General features: G+C 41.1%; 2 protein-coding genes across 18 annotated transcripts in view; one reads left to right on the plus strand and one right to left on the minus strand.

Annotated features, from left to right (window-relative positions):
• The window catches only part of MED12L (mediator complex subunit 12L), a 322213-nt gene that overhangs the window by 191842 nt on the left and 106867 nt on the right, over window positions 1-23504 (plus strand). The window lies entirely within an intron of this gene.
• GPR87 (G protein-coupled receptor 87) lies at window positions 2071-22804 on the minus strand. 3 transcript variants are annotated; one of them, XM_082709644.1, is made up of 4 exons: window positions 22490-22765; window positions 7456-7587; window positions 2749-3188; window positions 2071-2269 (listed from the first exon to the last, which is right to left on the minus strand). In XM_082709644.1, exons 2-4 carry the CDS (start codon window positions 7487-7489, stop codon window positions 2165-2167), a joined length of 579 nt encoding a protein of 192 aa, XP_082565770.1. In that variant the 5' UTR covers window positions 7490-7587; window positions 22490-22765; the 3' UTR covers window positions 2071-2164. The 3 variants fall into 3 exon arrangements, with proteins under 3 accessions (XP_082565770.1, XP_082565769.1, XP_082565768.1); XM_082709643.1 differs by having other exon boundaries at window positions 2534-3188; XM_082709642.1 differs by having other exon boundaries at window positions 2071-3188; window positions 22490-22804.

Genomic DNA, 23504 nt, shown 5'->3' on the forward strand with positions numbered 1-23504 from the left:
CTAATTTTAGAAATAGTAAATATTAAAATAGGATTGAAAATAAAGTCCTTTTAGAATTGAAGTATGAATTAGAGGGTAAAATGAGGTCTGGGGTGGGGAAGTGTTTGTTAATCCCAGAGTGCTAAGTGGAACCATTTGATGCTATTGAAGATTGTACGTTCTTAGTTTTTTGTCAGGTTCTGTGATAACCACGCATTTAACAGCTTATAGCTACACAGTGAAGTGGGTAGTATCAGTTTGAGATTTTTGACTGGGAGCTGTGACGTAGTAGAGAGAAATAGGGGATGGAGAGGATAAGACATATTATTCTGAGAATATTTTCTCAGCCACATCATTGCTCCTTCTTTTTATATAGTGTAGCTGTAACTCATTTTGGGCATTATGGGGAGAATGGAGGAAGGAATTGGCCCTCCAAAGTGCCTGTTCACATTAGCTGATCTAAAACATAGTTAATCTTTGTTTTTCTTTTTTAAAGCATAATTAATCTTAACCCAGCTGGGGCACTCCATGGGGGTTGGCAATGTAAGTGACCAAATGAGGTGTGTATTAATTCATGTACCAGAGTGCCCCTGGAATTTATGGGATTGGAATCTTAATGAGCAGATGGGAATCCTGGTAGAGATCCTCTGATCATTCTTTTAACCACTTTGCTACCATCCCTCCTCACCTCCTAGGAACTTAGGAGGACCCAAATTCTGTTGTGTACTATATGATGGTAGTCATTGTTGGGCTAAGTTATTCTCATGCCCTTATATCTGTTCACTTTAACTTTTGAAATTGTGCAGATAGTTTACAAGGGTTTAATAAAGTATGGCACTGTGTTATGTATGTGTGTGTGTTGTCTCTGGTAACCACATTGTCCTCTTTTTGTTAGCCAATTGGCAAAGATACTTTCAGTTCTTCTTTAATGCTTGCCCAGCAATGTGAGGAACAAATCAGGCACCTAGTACGCAAGCATCTGATGACTTTGAGAAGAATGAAGGCTTAAGGATTTATCTTGAAGGAGAAGTAAATCTTCTAAGATTTAAAACATTACTCTTGTCCTTTTTTGACTTAATCTGAGGCACTCTTACCTTCAACTTAAGGTAATATTTTTCAGCTAATGAGAACACTATTAAAGGCAGATAATAGCTTAAAGGAAAGACTATTTTGCTAATAGTCTCTTCTTTCCTTTCCTTTCCTTTCCCTTCCCTCCTCCTCCCCTCCCCTTCCCTTTTCTTTTCTTTATATAAGCACTATGCCCAGTGTGGAGTCCCACATCGGACTTGAACTCACAATGCTGAGATCAAGACCTGAGCTGAGATCAGCAGTCAGATGCTTAACCAAATGAGCCACGCAGGCACCCCAGTTTTTCTAAAATAAAGACTATTGAGTTTTCTATAAGCCACATGTATTTGATTATTAACCAAGCCTCCATGTTCTCTACCCTTGCCTAATGAGGATTTAACAGCATAACAAGATAATAATGGCAAATGTAGTATTTTATCCAAGATACATTTGTCCTTAGAGTCACATTTTTTTCTCTCTGAAATAGCGTGAAGTTTTAAAATCAGTTAATTGAATTCAGTCTTTGTAACACATTGCTCAAAACATACAGTTGAATCTTCTCCCTCCTACCTCTTACCCACACCACAAATCTTTTCTAATGGTCTTAGACATTGGTAAATACAGTGAAGGGATGATGGCTACAGGTTGTACATATTCACAGATGGAATGACAGAAGGCCTAGTAATTAATATGTACCTAGTAATATCAGAAATACATGAGCCCAAATCTTAAACCTTATAGCTACACAGTTATTTTCTCTCCACTTTCCCTTCTCTCTGATGTGGCTTCAAAGCAGCATTTCCTGGCAGTTGGCTGCAGTGCACTGACATTGCCTTGCCACGCTCCGCCTCTGTGGTCTGCTCCTGACACCCTAGTCATCAGCCTGCCCCTCGGCTACACACCACCTCTAGCTTAGCTTGCTTTTTGGGCACGCCTTTATGTTTCTCCTAGTTCCACATCATCCCCAACTTTCATACCATTTTTGTTCTCTTTTATCCGTATTTTGATAGGCTGACACGAGGATAATCAAAAGAAACCTTTATTTACATTCTGTACACTCGGACTTCAACCAGTAAGGAGGCCTCATGGCCTTTGTAACTCCTACACGTCTGTATAATCATAATATATGCGGACTTCCGATCTTCTGACACTTTGCAGTGACCTGATGCTTTCGCTCCTGGTTCTGATATTTGATTTCTTGAATAGCCTTCTTGAAAATGACCTACACATGAAAAAGTAAATTATTGGATCCAGGCACACATTGCATGCAGACAAGAAAAGTGTCATTTCTTTGCAGTAATACAGAATTTGGTGTGCAGATTCATCTAAATGTCTGTCTAAGTGGCTGAAAGTAAAAGGAATTCTACACAAGTGATACGGTAGAAAGCAGGTAAAGAACACCGCCACCACCACCCGTATGCTCTGGTTATGCTTCCGCTTTCGGCTTGACTGGCTTATAAATTGCCTGCTGGATTTATGGATGTACCTGGATATGGCTATGTAACATCCGATCAGGATCACCAGCACAGCCACGAACAGGCAGCTGTTGACGTAAATGACGGCTTCGTGCCATTTGACTCCCAGGGGACTTTTGAGTTTCATGCAGTCGTGAATGTTTTCCTTGGTTAGTTGGCCATTTGTTAGAATGATGTTAGGCAAGGACAGAATAGCCATAACCACCCAAACACAAATAGATAAAACCTTTGTGAAAGTTATGCTGTACATGCGAGAGTCCCCAAACGGCTTGACCACCTTCAGATAGCGATCGATGCTTATGAGCCCAAGAAATACGATGGATGTATACATGTTCGCGTAAAACAAAACTGAAGTGTATCGGCAGAGGATAAACTTGAAGTACCAAGGTCCGAATCCTGCGTCATGCACTATTCGAAATGGAAATGTCAGCGTCATGATGAGGTCAGCAACCACTATGTTCTTGAGATAAAATATGAAGCTGGTTTTATTCCTAATGTGGAAGAAGATCCACACTGCTAGACCGTTCAGCAGGATGCTTGCCACAAATATAATGAGGTAAAGCACAGGCAAGACGATCGTGTCAAACTTGTTAAAAGTGGTGTTCTTTCCGAGTCCATCACTCATGTTACTTGAAGCGTGACTCCCTTGGCTGTGCAGCTCATTATCTGTAAGAGAAGTGGGGAGATGGGATGTCAGAGCTTCTCATGTGTGCTGTGCAGACTACTAGCCTCCCTTACAGGCTATCGCTGTTTTGGGCAAATTAAAAAACGTCTTAGCAATTTAAATAGTTACTGTAGTGCATTTTTACTGTTTTGAGTGGCCCCAGTGTTGGTGGCCTCTCTCCCCAGTCCTCTCATTCTATTTCCCCAGACACATACATGCTGAGGTCCCTTGAGTGTAAAATGTTCTATTTCTGGTTCTTCATGCCAGTCTTTTGAAAATGAAGATTAATATTCCAGTGCCAATTATCCTGATTTTTAATTTAGTGTTTGATATCATTACAAATAGAATCAAAGAAATCTGGGGGCAGAAAATTGGATTTTCCTGTAATGAAAATAAAAGGGCTAGCACTGGCTGTTCTTGGTTTTAAGCTGCTTAATCATCAGCGATTGAGAAAGTAGAACTACTGGATGATTTGAAGTTTTTGCCCATGGCTTGCTTATAGAATGTAAGAGCCTTTAGTGGGGACCATTGTCAGGAATAGAAACACAAGAAAATAGTTGTTAACATATAAGATTATTATCATGGAGAGCAATTTGTCAAAAACCGTTCTAGGCTCATACCTATTTTTTTTTTTTTAAAGATTTTATTTATTTATTTGACAGAGATCACGAGTAGGCAGAGAGGCAGGCAGAGAGAGAGAGAGGAGGAAGCAGGCCCCTGCTGAGCAGATAGCCTGATGCGGGACTGGATCCCAGGACCCCGAGATCATGTCCTGAGCCGAAGGCAGTGGCTTAACCCACTGAGCCACCCAGGCGCCCGGCTCATACCTATTTTTGTTTACATGCCTACATTATATCTATTGAACTTAGATAAGAATTTTAAACCTTTTACTTTTTTTTTTTTTTTTTTTTGAGTTTTTAGTTCATATTGTTAAAGGCCCATGCCATACCACTCTATCACATAATCAGGAACATGGTGTGTGAGCCTCTTATTTATGTGGCAACCATGAAAATGGGTCTTGTGCATCTCCTGCTGAGGAGAGCAAAATCCACAGGCAGCTCTAGCTCAGGGCTGAGTCGGCCACCATTTTCTTGCTCATGGATGCTTCCCAAGAGCTGCTCTAAGTCAGTAACTGAACACAGGAAAGATACTAAGACAAGACTTTTCCTGGGACAGAAGAGTTTCTTTTGACAAATGACTTTGGCCAGAAGACTCCTCAGGCTGGTGAAAACTTCCTTCATATTGCACTGTAGTGTGAACCTTCCTACTTGACCTCCTTGCTCCTTTTTCCTGCACAGGGGCTGGACTTGCTTTTCTGCCTGCAATCTCTTGCAAGCATATCCCCCAATAAATCTTGTGTCCATCCTGTTATATTTTGTTATCAGTTTTTTTTTTTTTTTCTTTTAAACCTGGACTAACTCAATTTTCGAATGAACTTTTTTGGGTGTAAGTTTAGGAAGAAGGTCATTACTGAAATTTTACTTGTCACTAATTAATCGTGTTTATGATAATGACAGTTATGTTTTGGAACGATATTATTTTAGAGGTAACAACACTAATTTTGTTTCATTTCCTTATATAACAGGCAGTGTAGTATCTATTTTGGTTACCTTCTTTGAAGAAACGAAACAGGGGCGATAGTTTGATGATTATAATTCAAAAGCAGGTTTTTAAATTGCTGCCTAAAATTTAAGGGTAGACTCTTCCCAAATAACCTTGTACTCTTTCTAATTCTTTTCCTTTTATTCGCCGCTACAAGTGTTTTTAAAAACTGGTTTTCCTGGCAGAAATATCCTTACACAGGCTAGTAATTTATACCTGGACCAGCCTGTTACGATGAGACCCATAGTATTATTGAGCTTTATAAGTTTAAAATGCCTGATTCAGCTGCCATCTACATTACTGTTGCCAGTTTCAAATATTGTCTTGAACAGTATCATTCAAGCCTATTTTAACTTAATGAAATGTTGGACTCTTGGCTGCTTCTGCGCCACAAGATCCCCATCAACATCCTGTTATGAGAAGCTTTTCAAGATGTGCAGTTTTACCTGGGTTGAAAAAGTGCTTGAATTAATTTCCTAAATTAAACTATTAACAGACACTTTCTTCTAACCCAGGATAGAACCCTGTGGGAAATCGAGAGAGGACAAGTCAGTTTTAATCAGGATCAGTGGTCCAGCCAAGGGACACAGACTGGAAAGGGGCAGCCACATCTATCCTGATACGATGGCTGTGCTTAACGGCAATTAACAAATGGTTTTCAAAGCCATTGTAAGTATGAATAGAACGGTTCACCAACTGTAGCTATAGTCCACCAACTTGGACTATTTTAAGCCCAGTGTTGCCTCACGGCAGTGCATAGCCACGGTGGGGTGGAAAGATCCACACTTCCCAGCGTTTGTTATGGCTAGTGTGTCTGCTCAGTATGTCATTCCTTTTTAAAGTTTTAATTGTATGAAGAAGCACTCTTACTCAATGATGATTTATTGATCATTTATGATTATTATTATAGATGGAGTCTTAAATCAGAATGTCAAAAATAGTACTTAACAAATACTCTGTCTCCTAACTTGTAAATATTAAGCGCGAGTGACCTTGTTCCACTGTGGTTACTGTGGCTTTGCAAGTCTGATGTTCAGCCTGTTGATTATGTCACCTCCTAGTATTTGCTTCCTTAGTTTATGTATAGGACTAACATATTGGGATACAGGACTTTCTAATTCAGTAGGATAAGCCTTGGCTTGGTTGTTTCTTCATTCACAAATTCCACGTTTATATTGCAGCTTAAGCAAATTAGTGGTTAAACTTGTTATGGGTTATTTTATGAAATAATATGGTAGAAGAGAGGGAAATTTTGGTTTGTTGTCTATGAGTTGCTCTGGAAGGCTCCAAACTTCATATAGAGAATTTTCTCTAATTGATTTTTTAAAGAAGCAAGTCTATGTTATTTTCTTCTTTGCCAGTCACGCCTTTTATTTCTTCTCTTCTGTATCATTGCCCCCAGTTTTTCCAGAGCTAGTTGGTGTGCTCAGAAGTCTTTCTGTGCACAGAATTCTGCTCAGGAACAATGGCCATTAAAAGTATGTGGCTCTCTTCACCCAGGCCGATTTTATCATGTTGTCTTCACTGTCAATAAAAAAACTTGGCATAGTTAGGGAAGGTTTTTAATGACAGGTAGCTTGGTGATCCAATTAAGAAAAATTAGAAGGTGTTTTTACAGTGTAAAGGCTATTTTCTCACACACTCCTTGTTTACTAGGACATTATTATTACCTGGATTATTTAGCTCAGAGCTTGATAAAGAGTAACAGTTGAGGGTGCAGATTTCTCTCCTGCTCTTCCTCCACCAACTCCTTTTAAATTATATCAACAAAGGCAATGATATAGAACTCTAGTTCTACAGTAAATTAACATTTGGTGGCAGCACATGTATGAGAGAAGTATTGTACAGGTGTTGAGGCGGTGGGATGTAGAAGAAAGTCCAATTTGACCGTGCTGGTTTAGTCACTTCATAGCTTTGTAAAAGAGAACAAACTGTAGCCATTTTGCCAGATCTCCCAAGAGTTAAATTCTCTGCAAACATTATTTCCAGCACAGTCTCTAGTACTTAGTAGATGTTCACTCTGTAACTTATGTCATTAACTACAATTTGTCTCAATTGCAGTCATGGTAGGAATGATAGAGTGGTGAAGAATCTTGGTCCTTTTGCTTTCGGTGTAGCTACATTATTGCTCATTGGGGTGTGTCCCTCTTTGGCACAAAATGCGAAATTATCAACAATATGTCACTGCTCTACCTGCCTGGTAGGAATGAAACACACGGGTCGTGCAAATTACAGGGTGTCACTAGACAGCATGGCACAGCTGCCCTTGTGTGGTCATTGTTGAAATAGTTCCCCAGGAGAGGAGGAAGATGTGGTCTTTGGCCTCCTGGAAAACCTCAGTGAACCTTAGTTTTTACATTATTATACCTGGAAAGTAGTAGGTACTTTAGTTTGGGTATAAAAATCTTCCGCAAATGTTAATCTTTCTTGTCCCTTTTTGAGACGTCTGTAGATGGAACAAAGCTTAGAATTATGTAATAGCAAGTTAAATTGCTCTCGGTGATGCTGTCCTACCCTGTTTTATATTTAATGAAAGACCAGGCTAAATGCTGATGTATTTTGCTAATTGGTTTGGTGGCCAATAAAACCCCAAATTTTCATACAGTATAAATAACAGTTATTGATCAAGGAAGATTTTTCTATGCGTTTTTTCTCCCTATGGCTTACCTGGTAGTTTTGCAAGTGTCAGGTTGAGCCCCATTCTTTAGTTGTGATGGACTGGAAGCAAAAATACGTGTCAGGAAACACTTGAGGATGACTGAGGGCAGGGTTCGGCATAGGTTATTATTGGCTTGAGTCCTGGGCAAAAAAAAGCGGGATGGGGGGGTGAGAGTGGATTTGGAAGGAATATGAACACAGTAATTTAATCGCTCTCCCTGCCTGCCTGCCAGCTGGCCTCCTTTCTTCCTTCCTCTCTTTCTCCCTCCCTCCCTCCCTCTCTCCCTTCTTCCCTCCCTTCCTTTCTTCTCCCCTTGCTCCCTCCCTCCCTACCTTACACTCTTATTTCCCTCCTTCCTGCCTCCCTTCCTCTCTTCCTCCCTCCCTCTCTTCCTTCCTAAGCTTTATTTATTTTAGAGAGCTGGGCCAGGAGTGGGTAGAGGGAGAGGAGGAGAGAGATTCTCAGACAGACTCCCCTCTGAGCCCAGGGTGGGATGCGACCATGACCTGAGTTGAAATCAAGAGTCATATACCCAACCAACTGAGCCACCCAGACACCCCTATCTTTTCTCTAAAAATCCGTGTATGTGCTTTCACAGTTCAGAAAAGGCATGCTCTTTGGATACAAACAGCTGTGCCACAGGAGAGTTGCATACTTCTGTGTCCTTTTCCAGCCTGACATGGAGCAAGGACCATTTCTGTGTAAGCTGTCTGTCTGAATGCCAGTGTATGGCTGTGGGAAAGTTACTAATGTCTCTGTGACTCTGTGACTCTTCTCTGAAATGAGAATCATAATCATCATATTTCAAGATTGGGATAAGGATTATGTGAAATAGTCCACAAGACAGTTATCAGAACCTGGGTCTAAGAATGTGCTCAGGATGTGTTAACTTATATCGTCACATCCCTGCTTCTACTGAATTCCATTTTTCCCCTAGCCTGAGCATGCGTCTGTGATGGAACTTATATGCAATTGGAAATTATTTTAAAAAATGCCTTTTTTTTTTTTTTTTTTTAAAATCTAGCACTGACAATAAGAGTGTTTTATAAGCTCACATACTTTTAGTATCCTATTCTTATAATCTCTGGGGTTCTAGTTCTGGGTTTACACTAACCAGCTGTGTGATCTCTGTCAAGTCACCTGACCTTTCTGGAATTGCCCTGAAGAACCTAGAAAATCCCAGTCAGGACTCTAATTTAGGTGAGCCGGCTTCTGTGTTTTCCTCAAACATAGATTTCCCTTAACAATTTAATATTGTTTGAATGTTTGTCTTGTTAAGTCCTTGTGTTTCTCTGTGATAACTGTGTTCCATTCAGTCTCAAAGTATGATTAGGAGTGAATGATTTAATTGGGTTTGAGTGATGGGCATGTACGTTTGGCTAAATTCCTGAACTTTTCCATGCTTCAGATTCCACACACTTATATATATAAAGATTAACTGAGATCATACATGCCTGTAACATTGAATGCTTTAGAACATTTCCCCTACTTCTCCTTCAAACAGCCCTGTCTATTCTGTTTTCTGGCTTCTCTGAAGTGTTGTTAAAAAAAGAAATCTTGAGAACTGTGTTGGTAAGGATGCTGCTAAAGTCAGATAGTTCTATGGAATGAGTGACTTGCTGTAGGGGAAGTCACACTATTGCTCATCTCTTTCCTGATGTTGCTCATATACTATACAGCTGCAAAGAGACCCCAAGTAACCTCATCTCCTTCAAGTACAACACAGATTTCTGGCTGGAGTAAGCAGTTACATTGGCTGAGTCAACAGGGAAAGAGCACTTTGCAGGCAGAAGTATATTGAAGAATTTGGCAGCAAATAGAGAGGCACTTGTTTCTTTCTTTCTTTCTTTTTTTTTAATTAAAAATTTTTTTTAATTGTCTTTTTCTGTTACTTTGCCCTTCTTTTCTGTTCCCTAGTATCACATGACTTTTAGGTGCTAGATTAGTAGTAGATGGAAAATAATGGCTACCAAATTTTTAGTGATTCCCCTCCCTACCCAAATCCTGTCTTTGATAATTTAGGTACCATGTCTAGTTGCTACAGTGTGTAGTACGTAGGGGTGGTCAAAGAGCATAGACGATAAGGTCTCTTAAGAATCTTTCCTTTTTGGGTGCAAATGTTGCAGGATTTTTAAAATCAAGATAAGAAGGTGAAACTCTGCTTTGTTTTTACTTATCAACATTTACCAGGAAGGATGATTGAAGCACTTAGTTTCCTTTCTTCCTTCCTTTCTTTCTTTCACTTAGTTTTCTAATCTTCATAATAATGATCCTTGGGTTCAGTAAACCCCCCCCCCCCCAATCAAGCTTCTCATGGAAACATTTCCTGAAGTTTACCTGACAAACACATCTTGATTTTTACATTTCTCTCTTCCCAAGTTACACGTTTTTCCTCCCCACCCCCTCTTGGCTTCATGTACACCTTACTAAATAATAAGAATTCCAATATAGTTTACCCAGCTGGAAGAGGAGCAGTGGGTGAACCACAAGCAGCAGCAAGAGACCACAGAAAGCCCTTAAGGAGGACCCAGAAAAAAGATGTATCCTGATAAGGGGAAATGGGAGTCAGGGAGGTTCTGTGGCTGCGGTGATGCTGGTAATTGTGGCAGGTTTGCTGTAGGTCCAATGGGAAAGAAGCATGTGGAAAGGCTGAATGTGGCCAAAGAAGGTGCAGTAATCTGTGGATGATGATGGTATCGAATGATAGAGAGATAGGAAACTGGAGCCCGATGTTGCTGAATAGGGAGGGGAGGGGGTGTTGGCCTCCCAGGTGTTTGAGGTGTTAGGGCCAAAATGAGAGGAGAATTGCATAAAGGTTCAATAGAATTCAGTTTTGGAATTTTTGATTTGAGGATGCTCATGTATTCATGTGATATCTGCTAATTGATTGAAGGTACAGGTCTGGAGCTCAGAGGAGTGCTTCTGGGTGGTGATACACATTTAAGGTCAACAGAGTACCCATTGTAGAATAAGCGGTGGGAATGGAATGAGATTACCCAGGAGGAACCTATCCAGTAGAGTGAGAATGGGACAGAGCTGATGTTGATACTTTCAAAGAGAATTCTTAGGGAAGGGGAAGTGCCTGAAGGAGGGTCAGAGAGCTGGCCAGTTATTAGAGGAAAGTAATGTCATGTGAATCAAGAAGAAAGTTCAAGAAATGAGAAGCTAGGTTTCATTTTATCCTGCAGGGAATTCAAGTAATACAGGAGAGCAAAGTGCCATTAAATAGGATTCAGTTAACAAAGAGGTCACTGTTCATCTTTGCCAGGACTGCACGTGTTGTACTGTGCGTGTTTGTCGGTTTGGGGGGGTGGCGTAGGGCAGAGGCAGAGGCCTGTTGACAGAGGGTAGAGTAATGTTTGTGAGGTGAGGAAGTGAGGGCACAATTTCAAAGAAAGTGTGCCTGTGATGGGAAGGAGAGAAAAGGGTGGAAGGTAGAGTGACAGGCATACGACCAGTGGAAGATTCTGTTATGCTTCCCACTGAATGCCTGGCATTTAAAATATTTCCTTGCCCTTGTCCTTACTCCTAGTTGAGTATGGCAGCAGTGTGCTGGAGTGCTAGCTTTCAAGCTCAGCCTTCTTAGCTACTAGGTTTCTGACCCTCTATTTCCTCATGTGTAGCATGAGTGTGATGTTACGTCCCTCGTATGCAAGGTTAAAGTGAGGATGTTTATGAGGCAGCTGGCAGAGCTGCACAGGGTAGGGGCTGTCTTCTTCATTCCTGTTACGTCTCATAGGGACACAACGAGTAGCATTTGGGGAATGGTAGGTTGGCCACAAGGGGAGCCGAGTTCTCGCCACCTTGTTCACCCTGGTAGTGTCATGTGGTTTGTGGTCTTAGCCACCCTATTAGGAGCCCTTTGACGGATCTCTCAGCTCTCCTAGCTTGCCCTTCCTTGCAGTTGTCTCCGAGCCTCCTCTGACAGCTGTGTGTTTTCCAGCTTCAGGGCTCCCCGTGTGGTTGGTTGACTCCAGAGCAGCCGTGCCCCGTGCATGTCCCAGCTCCTGCAGGGTGTCCCAGTGAGGATGGCTGCAGCGGCAGTAATGGCTTGGTTCCCAGACCTCGTTCATGGGTGGGAATCCTGTTGGGCCACCTATGGCCTTGCGGGGCGGGGCGGGGCGGGGGGGGGGGGTGCCCTGCTGAGAGCTGATGAAAGCACTCAGGAATGTGATGTCTGTGGTAGGCCCAAGCCTCACAGCCATTCCTGAGGTTAGATGGTATCGAGGCTTAGAGACCTGTTTTGTTTTGTTTTTCTTTTCTTTCCCTTTCTTCTTTTTTTTCCTGCCACCCATTGATACCCTCCTTTGACTGTTTTGCTGTTGTTGGTTGTATGCTGGCTTTTTAAATGCGGGTAGTGGGAAAGGACCAAGGCCTTCCAAGTGTCTCCTTTATCTTAGACCTTGGACTAGTTGCTAATTTTCCTACAGTCTTCAGAGTGGTTCAGTGACCCAGGTGCTTTATTCCCTTTTCTCCCCCAGGTGGGAAGATCCGAGTTTCAGACACGTAATTACCTTGCCCTGACTCACATGGCAGGAAATGGGTAGAGTCAGCATTCAGCTCAGATCTGATTAAAACTGAAGCTGCAGTTCTGTTAGACTGCCTGGGAATAAAAGTGAGGAATGATTTTATGGAGCTTACTCTTGGAGGGTAGGAGTTGGGGTGGGGGAGGGGGAGGTTTGTTTTCCCCAGTCCAGCTGGTGCAGGGACTGCCAGTCCTCTAAACTGGAGATCTCGTTTTGTTCGACCTGAGCAATGTTGAAAATATCAGGAAATTTCACATTAGAACCCGGATTTGGATCATCTCCTGAAAAATGAGATCTGCAAACAGTGAACATGAGCATTCTAGCGGTATTTGCTGCCTCTTCCCGATGGGAAGTGCACTCCCTTGTACCTCTCCGCAGCATTCTCTGTTGACACACCTGGGCCGCCTCACTTTGGGAGCAGTACCTGTTTGATCCTGCATATACCTGATTTTGTAACCTTTGGTCCATTTATCATTTAATCTTATGTGGCTATATTTGAACTATATGGATCATCAAATGTTCTGTTTAAATTATAAATATATTTTTCTTCTTTTTCCTCTGTTCCCCTCCCTATTGAGTCTTGAATTTTCTTGCTTTAGGGACCGTAGCTTAGCATTCTCTCCAAATGATTTTCCTTTTACCTCCTAGCAACCTAGAAAAATAGTGGTGGGAGAACTTACTTAGCTCACACCTGAGAATTATTGTCACAGTTGATCTTTTCACTGTGCTGAGGCCTGGGCTGGGGTCTTTAAGCAAAAACCTTACTACTTCTTAAACTGCTTTTGTTGGTGGGAGAATGAGATTCTGGGTCCCAGGGAAGGACAGGTTATAAGTGGTAGAATAGAGACTCGAGACTCGGACTGGATGTCCATCCAGCCCTCTGCTGTCCCCCTTTAAGGGTGACGGGAGCATTGGGGGAAGGGTCTGCATCCAGGAGGGCTGAATTGCTAGCCTTGTGCACATAGCCGCCTTCTTCAGATTTGCTGTGTTCCACCTCAGCATGCTTGGCGAGCCCCTTGCACCTAACTGGGGGGAACCTGCCGCAGCAGGAAGAGCCAGCAGCTGTCCCTTCTAGGACACAGCCGGGCCTTCGTTTTCTCTGGCTGTGCCGGATCTCCTTATTGCCCTTCCAACCAAGATATGAAAGGGGAATGCTAGTAAGTGCCCGCTCCCTGGTCGCAGCTATTCATCGTTTTGTGGAGTGATTATTTGGTGGCGTCATCTGTCTCCTCTATTTGTCTTCCACCTTCCAGTTTGTTCTTCAAAGGCTCATATCCAAAACTGTGAGAATTTCAGATCTTACAGAAAAGAAAACTTTCCTACTACGTTTTCTAGCTAAGCTAGTAGCTCATAATGGTAATAGTGCTGCAGTTTCCTGAAGTACTCATAAAAAACATCTAATAGGACGTTTCTGATGAAAGGTACAGCTTCTCTTGCCTTTGGAATTGCCTCTAACCCAAGAAGCTTTCCCAATTTAAATCTGAGAGAGAGGGAGGGAGTGAGGGTTTTCCAGCACTGTTAACAGCTTTGCTGGAGGCCTTGGTAAAGAAACAAGTTATCTCACTGGATACAATTTACTTGTTTTTGTAATAAAATGAGGTGACTGTCATCATTGGGCACTTCATTAATGCCTGCTTGGAGTCCCATCCCAAAGGTGTTGGAATGCAAAGTACACAGTTGTTCATTCAGGTTGTTCAGGTCCTGCTCTAAAGTTCTCTTGCCAGAGTTGCGCTTGACATCTATAGCTTAAAATTATGTGTATTTTGGTTCACATTGAGATTTAGCATATTTTTGACCTGACCACTTGTTTTACAAGTATTTATTTGGGAGTGATGTAAAGTGGGTAGTAAACTCCATGAAGTCAAGGCTTGAGTCTAATTCTTCTTCCTAACCTTATCCCCGTATTGAGTTTTTGACTCCGTATTTAAGTCTGTGATCCTAGACAAAACATTTTACCTCTCAGAGTTTGAACTTACACATCTCTGAAACGAGGAAAGCAGTGAATGCCTGGCCTAGCTCCCAAAGGTACTTTGAGATGTCATGTGATAATATATATAAAGTCAATTTTATATTGTAAGCACTACAATAATATAAGGGTGTAATGCAGGGCAAATAGGTTTTTTTCTGCTCAGTAGTACAATTTTTATTAGTCATATGGTTAAATTTTACAGTTTACGGAGTTGAAGTGTACATTTTTACTTTCTGTTTTGGCAAAGTTGGATTCTGCATTATTGATATAGAAGAGGCTGGTTAGAGAGGTTACAGGCTGTAGTTTCAATAACCAGAGTAGTGGTTTCAGATGAGTATGTGGAGACAGATATATTTCAAGGAACTTCTGGTTCCTTAAAAAAAAAATTCTCGGAATTTACGATCCCAGATAAAGAGTTTAGTTTGGCTACCATCCTGAAGAAAGGAAGAGTGTTTTCCACAAGCTTAATGAGATGCTATTCCTTATTTCAGAAAAGTCATTCCATGGCTTAAGCATTAAACTTAAGAGTTAATTAACGTTATTCTTCCTGGTGATGGTGGTGGAGGTGATCTTCACCTTTCCAGTAGGGTTATCATTATGGTTTTCTAGCTATGGATAAGGGTAAATATTCTCAAGAGAATACCTATCAGTAGAATGGCTGTCAGGTTAGCTACCCTAATTCTTCAGATCACAGTTTAATCAGACAAATTAAATTAATAGAAAAGACTGATTCCTAAGAGACAAGTCCTCTTTCAGATTCCTCCCTTACCTTTATTAGCAATCTGAAAACTTCTTAATGAGGTCTTCAGTGCTAGTGGATATTTTAAATTTTTTCATCAAACCCTCATTGTTTCTTATTTTGTCCTCTTATAAAAAGAAGAAATAAATTGCCCACTCCCCATATATATGTAATAAAAGGATCTGGCATCACATATAATTAATTTCACATATGTGTGTTTGCAAACACACACATATGCACACATGCATACACACAGAGAACATTTTCTTTAAAGCAATTCCTACTGTCAACCTCACTGGCATTAATTACCTTATTTTTAGAACAGTGATTCTCAAACTAGTGGGAATATTTGAATCAAAATAATTCTGGTTTGATGTATAAAGATGGTAAGTTGCTCAACTAGGAGAAATAAGTAATCTGTTTGTACTATTATAATATTTGTCACCTATGTTTTCTCTTTCCTCTGCCTGTCATATTTCCTTTCATTATAACCTTCACAAGCTTTCTGTCCTGTACAGAATACCTCTCAAGCCACCCTCTTGGTACCCTGCTGACCTGATGATCTTGTCTACCTGCCCACTTGGCAGCTCCCACACTCCTGCACCAGACCTTCCCTGTCTGTCTCTCCCTTGTCCACTGGGAGGCTTTTGAGCCTCACTGATCTGCCACCTCTTCTCAAAGACTTCCATGTTTCCCCCTGTACTGTGTCAGCACTCCTCAGTCCCTAGGTTTTCTAGCTGTTTATGGTTTTTAGCCTGGCTGTTCAAGTCTCTAGCTACTTTGCATTTTTCCTGTTTGCCTGAATGCCTGGACATCTCTGAATCCTACTATCTCCAGCATAGTACTTGACAACATAGTGTGAGGCTCAGGAGACATTCGCTTTAATGTTAGGCTCTCATGGAATGTGGCCTCCTATGACTTAATCTGATCTTAGTGGATTTCTGCCATTTTTATCTTTATGTGTATCTTCTTTTACCATCTGAAGGAAAAGAGTACAATCCAGGGAGGGCTGAGAGAATAGGAACTGGCAGCTGATCTCATGAAAGACATGGCCAGAGACCAGGAGGAAGGCTGGTCAAACACTCCTTTGATGTTTCTGAATAGCTCACTAAGAAAAAAGACTAGAATGGAGAGTTACAAATTTAAATATAGCCCCATAGGTCATGTCAGTGAGAAAAAGCGAGCCAAGTCTAAGGCGAAATCATTAACAGTATCGTTAGGCTGATAAAACACAGCTAATAGCTGGAGCGTCGGGGGAGGTAATCAGCAGGGCTGGGGACTGCATGATCTGTGGGGTGCTGCCCCACTCTTAGGCTCTGGATTATTGTTACATAAGTATGCGGGTCAGTTGCTACCAGACTATCTGATTTATAAGAAAAATGGATTTTTATATAAAATTACATGAATTTTAAATTATGGATTAATTTTGTTAACCCACTGGGCAGACCACATAAAATTTGTCTGTGGGTTACAGTTTGTGACATCTAACTTCATTCATGGTGGGGCTATGTCAGACCTCTCCTTGGGGTTTCTGTTCATGCCTTAGGGGGACCCAGAGCCTTGTTATGGGATTCCTGCTCCAAACCTTTTCCTTATTTTTACCAATTTTCCCTTAGTATTTTCCTTTTTAACTGAAATTGATGAGTTTGTAAGACAAGCTGTGGGATGGTTTATAGGATTTCAGAATTGAATTGCAGTGTATTTAATTTGGGATGAATGCTCTTCAAAGAGCTCCAAAATTTCTTCTTCCTTATTGCTGATGTATTAGGTTGAACCACATGGACATATTATTTTTATAGGTCAAAATGGCATTTTCATATAGTTCAACCTAATATGCCTACCACTTGAGAAATTTCAGTTCTTAGAATATATTACTGCATAGAATGTTTCAAGGAAAGGGGAATATTGGGGTTGAATACATACAATGGAAATATCTCTTCAACAGTGATCTGCCTGCATATAGTAGTTAGGTTTTGACGGCATCCACTGGTCTTTTATTCATTCATTTTGCTGCATATGGTGTGAGTACTACATAGGCACTTCAACACAATGCAAGAGTATCTTGTTTGAATTTCGGCTGTGTAGACCTTTAAAATGTTTGGTTGGAACAACTAAAAAATAATTGTAGCTCTGATAAGTTAAGTCTTATATGTTGCTCTGGGCCCTGAGTAGCCACATGGGACCTAGTCATGATGTGAAGGACTATCTTAGTAAGAGCATCCAGTAAACCAGTAAACAAATAATTTTGTAGTTATTTCAATTTTTCTTTTAGCCAGTCTATCTAAATCGGTTTGAGAAGGCCACTGATAATTTCTTTTCAGTTTCCTTTATAACCTTTGTGTCTGGTAGGTAGAAGGAGGAAGAGGTTTGAGCAGGGAGGTCGTCCATCCCTAATGGAGTGTGGCAGGCCCTCTGGTGCCTGCAGTATTGAGGCAGCTCATGTCCATGTGTTCCTTTCTTGCCCCTCTTCTGCCATCTCCCTGCCTGAAGCCACGCTGCTGAGTGCTGACAGCCCAAGTGGTCTCTGTTACCACTTTTCTTCAACTAGATCAGAAGCATCTTTAGTGCAGGGACCTTCCATGATTTCATTTCAGCTGCCCTCTCATACTGGCTTCTGCAGAGTTTGACCCTACTGTCCTGTCCTCTGGAGAGTTGCTCTGGTGGCTGAATGCCAGTATCTCTGACCTGAGATTATGTTCAGGCTATTGGCTAATGCTCCTCTGCTAACAGAGAAGAAGTCTGTGTTTGTGTTTCTATCTTGTGAGGCACAACAACAATATTAGTAAGAGTGAGGGTTTGGCAAATGCTGGCTAATACTATTTTGCAGATGGGATGGTTCTGAATTATTTAGATACATTTTAATTTAGTAAAAGACATTGGATTCAAGTTGGAGATCTTTCATTTACTTGGGCGGATTACCTATGCCTGAGTTTTCTCTAATGTAAAACATTCATCATTGGATTGATTGGATGATTGAATGGGGTATTACCACAATATTACCTCATTGATCCTTATAGATTGTTTTATTGGTGCTTGGTTTATAGTCAGAACTATTTCAGTGCTTCCTGGGTATTTGTAAGAGCAGTATCTTCCTCTCCCCATCCCCCCACCCACCATTTTTCAAATAAACTGAATCTTAGAGAGGTTCCTTCATCAGACAGCTGAGTGTGAGAGCCTAGATTAACACATCTAGTGAGAGACAAGAGTCTGGATTTGAACACAAGTCAGTCAGCGTTGTGTTCTTAACTGCCCCGTTGTTGCTTCTTCTACACAAATTGGGAGTTTACGTGCTGATTATAATGTGATGCCTCTTTTGGAAAAACTAGGAAGTAAAGTAGCTCCATAGTGGGGGCTATCACGTACCCAAGACAGTCATTTAGTTCCTACAGTCAAGTAGTACAGGAAGTAAATCACAAGTCTATATAATTTTGCTTACAAACTATGCATCAAAAAGAAGTCACTAATAGCCAACAGCGCAGGCTCCGAACTTGCACAGTATGGCTGGCTGCCTAATGATAGACATGATTCAGGGGCGCAGCTCTGCTGCTTACTTGGGTACCTTTTCAACTCCAGTTTGCTCAGCTGTAAAATGGAGGTAATGGCAGTATACATCTTATAGATGTGTGAAGCTTTTTCTTCATTTAAAATACGGATTAAAATCCACAGTGCTCTTGGGCATATATTAAGCTATCGACGTGTGTTATGAAATTTTTTTAAAGATTTCATTTATTTATTTGAGAGAGTGAGAGAGAGATGAGAGGAGAGAGGTCAGCGGGAGAAGCAGATTCCCTGCAGTGCTGGGAGCCCAATGTGGGACTCGTTCCGAGGACTCCGGGATCACGACCCAAGCCGAAGGCAGTGGCGCAACCAACTGAGCCACTCAGGTGCCCTGTGATTGTTGTTTTAGTATTAAGGCTAGAAGGGCAGTGTCATGAGTTTTATCTAATACATTAGAGAAAGTCATTTAAGGAGTTACCTTCTCTTTCCAAAATGATAGAAATTGTTTTCAGAAATTGCATTATTAAAGAGTCATTGATTCAAATGACTTAATGTGATGTCTTTTAACAAGTGAAACAGTGCTCTTCTTCGAATGCATTTTAGTGTAAATTTTTTCATCTTCGGTTAATAAGAATGTTAATAAAAGATGAAATATGCTACTTAGGTACAAGATGGAGAACAAACTCTATTTTGCCCATTTTTGCCACATCAGGAGGAAGAGTATTTACAAATTTTCACCAGAGGGGTGCCTGGATGGCTCAGTTGGTTAAGCATCTGCCTTGGGCTCAGGTCATGATCCTGGAGTCCCCCTGGGATTGAGTCCCACATCAGGCTACTTCTCAGCAGGGAGTCTGCTTCTCCCTCTGACCTCTCCCCTCTAATGCTCTCTCTCTGTCTCTCAAATAAATAGATAAAATCTTAAAAAAAAAAAAACTTAAAAAAAATAAACAAAAGCAAAACAAAACAAAACAAAACAAAAATGAATTGTCACCAGGTTGGGGCACCTGGGTGGTTCAGTTAGTTAAGTATCTGACTCTTGGTCTCAGCTCAGGTCTTGATTTCAGGGTCAGGAGTTTGGGCCCTCTGCTGAACTCCATGCCCAATGTGGAGCCTACTTAAAGAGAAAAATAAATTGTAACCAGGTCAGGAAGGAGTTTGGCTTTGACTTTTGGTCTGAAGCAGAATTTTTTTTTTTTTTTTATATTTTATTTATTTATTTGGCAGACAGAGATCACAAGTAGGCAGAGAGGCAGGCAGAAAGAGAGAGGAGGAGGAAGGCTCCCTGCTGAGCAGAGAGCCCAACTTGGGGCTCCATCCCAGGACCCTGAGATCATGACCCAAGCTGAAGGCAGAGGCTTTAACCCACTGAGCCACCCAGGTGCCCCTGAAGCAGAATGTTTTGAGTCTTGTTTCTTTTTCACCCTGATGTTTTCCAGGTGGTTCACCTCAACTACATTTTTTAAAAAATGTTTTTATTTTCTTTAGTTGGAAAATAATTTTTTTTAAAATTTTTATTTAAATTCTAGTTAACACATAGTGCAATATTGGTTTCAGGAGTGGAATTCAGTGATTTATCACTTACATACAACCCCCAGTGCTCATCATAACAAGTGCCCTCCTTTATGCCCATCTCCCATCTAGCCCCTCCCCCCACCCACCTCCCTCCATCAACCCTCAATTGGTTCTGTTGTTAAAACTTTATTGTTGGGGCATCTGGGTGGCTCAGTGGGTTAAAGCCTCTGCCTTCTCCTGGCGCCTGTGTTGCTCAGTGGGTTAAGCCTCTACCTTTGGCTCAGGTCATGGTCCCAGGGTCTTGGGAGAGAGCCCTGCATCAGGTTCTCTGCTCATCAGGGAGCCTGCTTCCCTTCCTCTCTCTCTGCCTGCCTCTCTGCCTACTTGTGATCTCTGTCTGTCAAATAAGTAAATAAAATCTTTAAAAAAAACCTTTATTGTTATTGTTTGTTTTCCCTTTCCTCCCTCAACCCCTCCCCCCATCTCATCTACTTTTTAATCACAAGAATGGTTGCCTCTGCTCTCCCCTCTCTTTTGATGGTCACAACTACAAGAACTGCAAGTGACCCTGGTGTGTGTATTAGTGCACATCTTTCTACCTGAGGAAGTGGGAACAAACTGTATTCATCTCCATCTTGGGAGAGAGAGAATCTGGAACCTAAAGAGGTTGGGATTTGATTAGCATTATGTAGTTGGCTGGGACAGAATTGGAAAGGATAAGTTCTCCTTATCATGTTTGGCTCCTCCTAGTTTCCCCTCCAAGTATTCCTTTGTTTGAGCCATGTCTTGGTTCTTGGTAACCAATTCTAGTACCTCAGCATACTTACCTATAACTTAATCTACCCTAAACAGAATGGAATGGAGACCCATTAAAATTGTAGTTGTGTCTCTGTTTAGGAACATGTAATAGAAGAAAAATAATTCTGATATTCAACTATTAGTATTTAAATTAAATATATATTTGTTTTTCTGTAATAACACAGAAAGAAAACCAATTAATGTTTATGTGTGTTTGTTTGTGTGTGTGTGTGTGTGTGTGTGTGTGTGTATATATATATATATAGTGGCTATATATATATAGTGGCACTGTGGGATTGGAGAGGTGCAAGGGCCCTCTAATGACCATCTGATCTGATCCCCACATTTTACTGTGACGGATGTTATTGAGCTCTTGGAGAAGAGGCTTGCCCAGCTCACTCTGATAACTTTGGCACAGTCTTCAAACCCTTCACATTTTGCAGCGGGTCCTGGATTTTCTGCCCTAAATCAAACTACTGTCCCTTGCCTGTGCAGAGAGCATCTGTCCCAGAGACTGTAGACTACTCCCATGTGATTTTACCTAGATTTTGCTTCACTCTGTCTTGCCCTCACTAGGACAGCCTTTGAGGGGAGTTTTATGTGTTTTCCTATTTAGAGGCATACAAAAAGCAAATGACTCTTCTTGTCTCCTCTATGTTAAATTTCTGTGGCATTTTCTGAGTACAAGGGCAAAGTATGAAATATTTTTTGTTCTTGAAGGAAGCAAAACCCTGGGATATCAAGGAAGGAAGAAGAGCAGGCACGCACAGAAAAAAGGGGGCATGCACACTGGTAACCTAAAGAAAAACATCAATTCTCATTTGGTCTCCCTTCACCCACTCCCTTCCCTGAGTGCAGTAATTCCTCACAGCACACTGTCTCTGGTTAGGAAATTTCCCCCTAGCTTCTTCATGAAAGTTATGATTTTCTGCTAATTACTCCCCTCTCCTCCACCCCTGACCTACATCCTTAAATATGGTATTCAGGAATCCAGCTATCCCTCCAGCCACTCTGCCTTCACCCACGTATACCCAAAACACTCTTCAAGTAGGTGTTGGAAATGATAGTCTTAGCAAAGGGTATTGCTGAAGGACTAAGAGAAGCTCCTTGATTCCTAATTTCAAGAAGGAAAGATTTTTGTTAACTTCAGAATGGCAGAGATAATAATGATATACAGTATGATCAGTGCCTGGCCCTCCCTGCCCCATACAGTTTTAGTAATACTGAGTTCCTTAGTAGGTAAATGTTAACATAGTGAGTCAAAAGTCACCCTACTTGCAGCTCACCTATCTTTTCATGTCTTTGTCATAAATTCAGCAAGTTCAAATCTCCATGCTTGTTTTTTGTTTTTCTCAGTGAAGCAAAAGCTACCTTACAGTTTGAATGTGAGGCCAGACTAAGATGTTGGAGCCCTTTGTCGGTAGCCGGGCGGTTTTCTCAGTGCCTTTCCGGACGTGTTTTAACATGATCTCTGAAGGAATTGGAATGAGGATCGCCCTGTTCGTTGTGGCACGATGAAAAGATTGAGATGTTTTTATCAAAATGAAGCAATTTGGACAGAAAATCATCTTTTTTCTTTTGGTTTCTCCTTTTTAAAAAAAATGTGAATGAAACAAATGTATATTATGGGTCTTGGGAAACAATTACAAGACACTATGAATTTTACTCATTGAATACAGTAAATGTGATAAAAAAAATTTAACTTAAACTTAAGTGATTTCCAAGTCATCGTTTCCATGTTTGGAGGCACAATGCATAATTTACATTTTCCACCCGCCCCAGTTGGAAACAGTGAAGCTTTATGAAGAACATATGGCCCCTGTTTTGGAACGTGGTGCCTCCCAGAGAGGGAAGACTTAAATTATCTTATGCAGTTAGTATTCTCATTTCTACATTTTCTTCAGACCTCAGGTTTAAGCAGAAGGATAATTACAGTCTAGTGATGTGTCCTATCAGCCACAGCTTTTAAGAAAATTAAAAAAAAATTTTTTTTTATTTACCTTTCATTGCGGTGTCTGGGTGTCCATTCACCTGATACGGTGTCTTCAAGTTGAAACAGGCTCCTCAACTCTAATTAAGAATAAGCTTTGAAACTATGGTTGACAGAGAAGTGGATTTTCTCGCACAGCATGAGAAATAAGCATTTTTCTCCCACGTCGGAGAAAGTGGGTTCTCCCCTGGGCCCCTCGAGGGTGTCCTTTGAGATTGTCCTGCTCCGAGCAGCTCGAGTAACTTGCTCTCTTGCTAATGTAAGTGACTCACATCTGAGAGTAGGTGAGATTTGTAGACTGGGGAAGAGCATTTCCTGAACTTGCAGGAATCTGACGGTGATTCACCTGAAGGGAACACAGAGGGCTGGAGCTCAGAGTGCCAGAGGACTGTTTAAGGAGGAGGAGACCAAGTGTCAGGTTGGGGTTGGCCCCTGCTAAATCAGTCCCAGTGTTTAGGTCATTTCTGTCTGTCTTTTGTCTTCTTTCTGTCCTTTTCTTTTCTTTTCTTTCTTTTTCTTCTTTCCTTTCTTTTTTTTTCTTATGTAGGTGGAGGAGCTTCCTGTTGCTAATTAGAAAATTCGCATGCAACCTTCCTGCTGATTAAAGTTGGATTAAAAGGAATCAGAATATATTTTATGAAAGATAAATCCTTTAAGATATTATTCTACTTATTTTTAAAAACTAAAATTGAAATGTGCTTATACTTGTGATTGATAACATTGGAAACCTGTTGTCCTACTCAAGAATCTGATGAGATCTGTAGACCTATTTTTACATATACACAAATGTCAGTATTCAAAATATTTTAAATAAATTTATTGTGGGGTTGAGTTCTCATCTAATCCCTTAAATTCCATTTTAAAAAATAAAGTAGTGGGTACCTGGGTGGTTCAGTTTGTTGAATATCTGCCTTTGGGTCTTGTCATGGTCCCAGGGTTCTGGGATTGAGCCCTGTGTTGGGCTCCTTGGTCAGCGGGAAGTTTGCCTCTCTCTCTCTCTTCCTCCGCTGCTCCTCCCCCTGCTT

This window comes from Mustela nivalis (assembly GCF_964662115.1).
Source record: "Mustela nivalis genome assembly, chromosome: 1".
Lineage (NCBI taxonomy): Eukaryota > Metazoa > Chordata > Mammalia > Carnivora > Mustelidae > Mustela > Mustela nivalis.

Coding starts and splice junctions, on each gene's coding strand:
- GPR87 (XM_082709642.1), bottom strand. CDS start 7,489: ATGGGGCTCAACCTGACACTTGCAAAACTACCAG. Junction 3,189..7,455: donor GACACTTGCAAAACTACCAG/GTAAGCCATAGG, acceptor CTTCTCTTACAG/ATAATGAGCTGCACAGCCAA.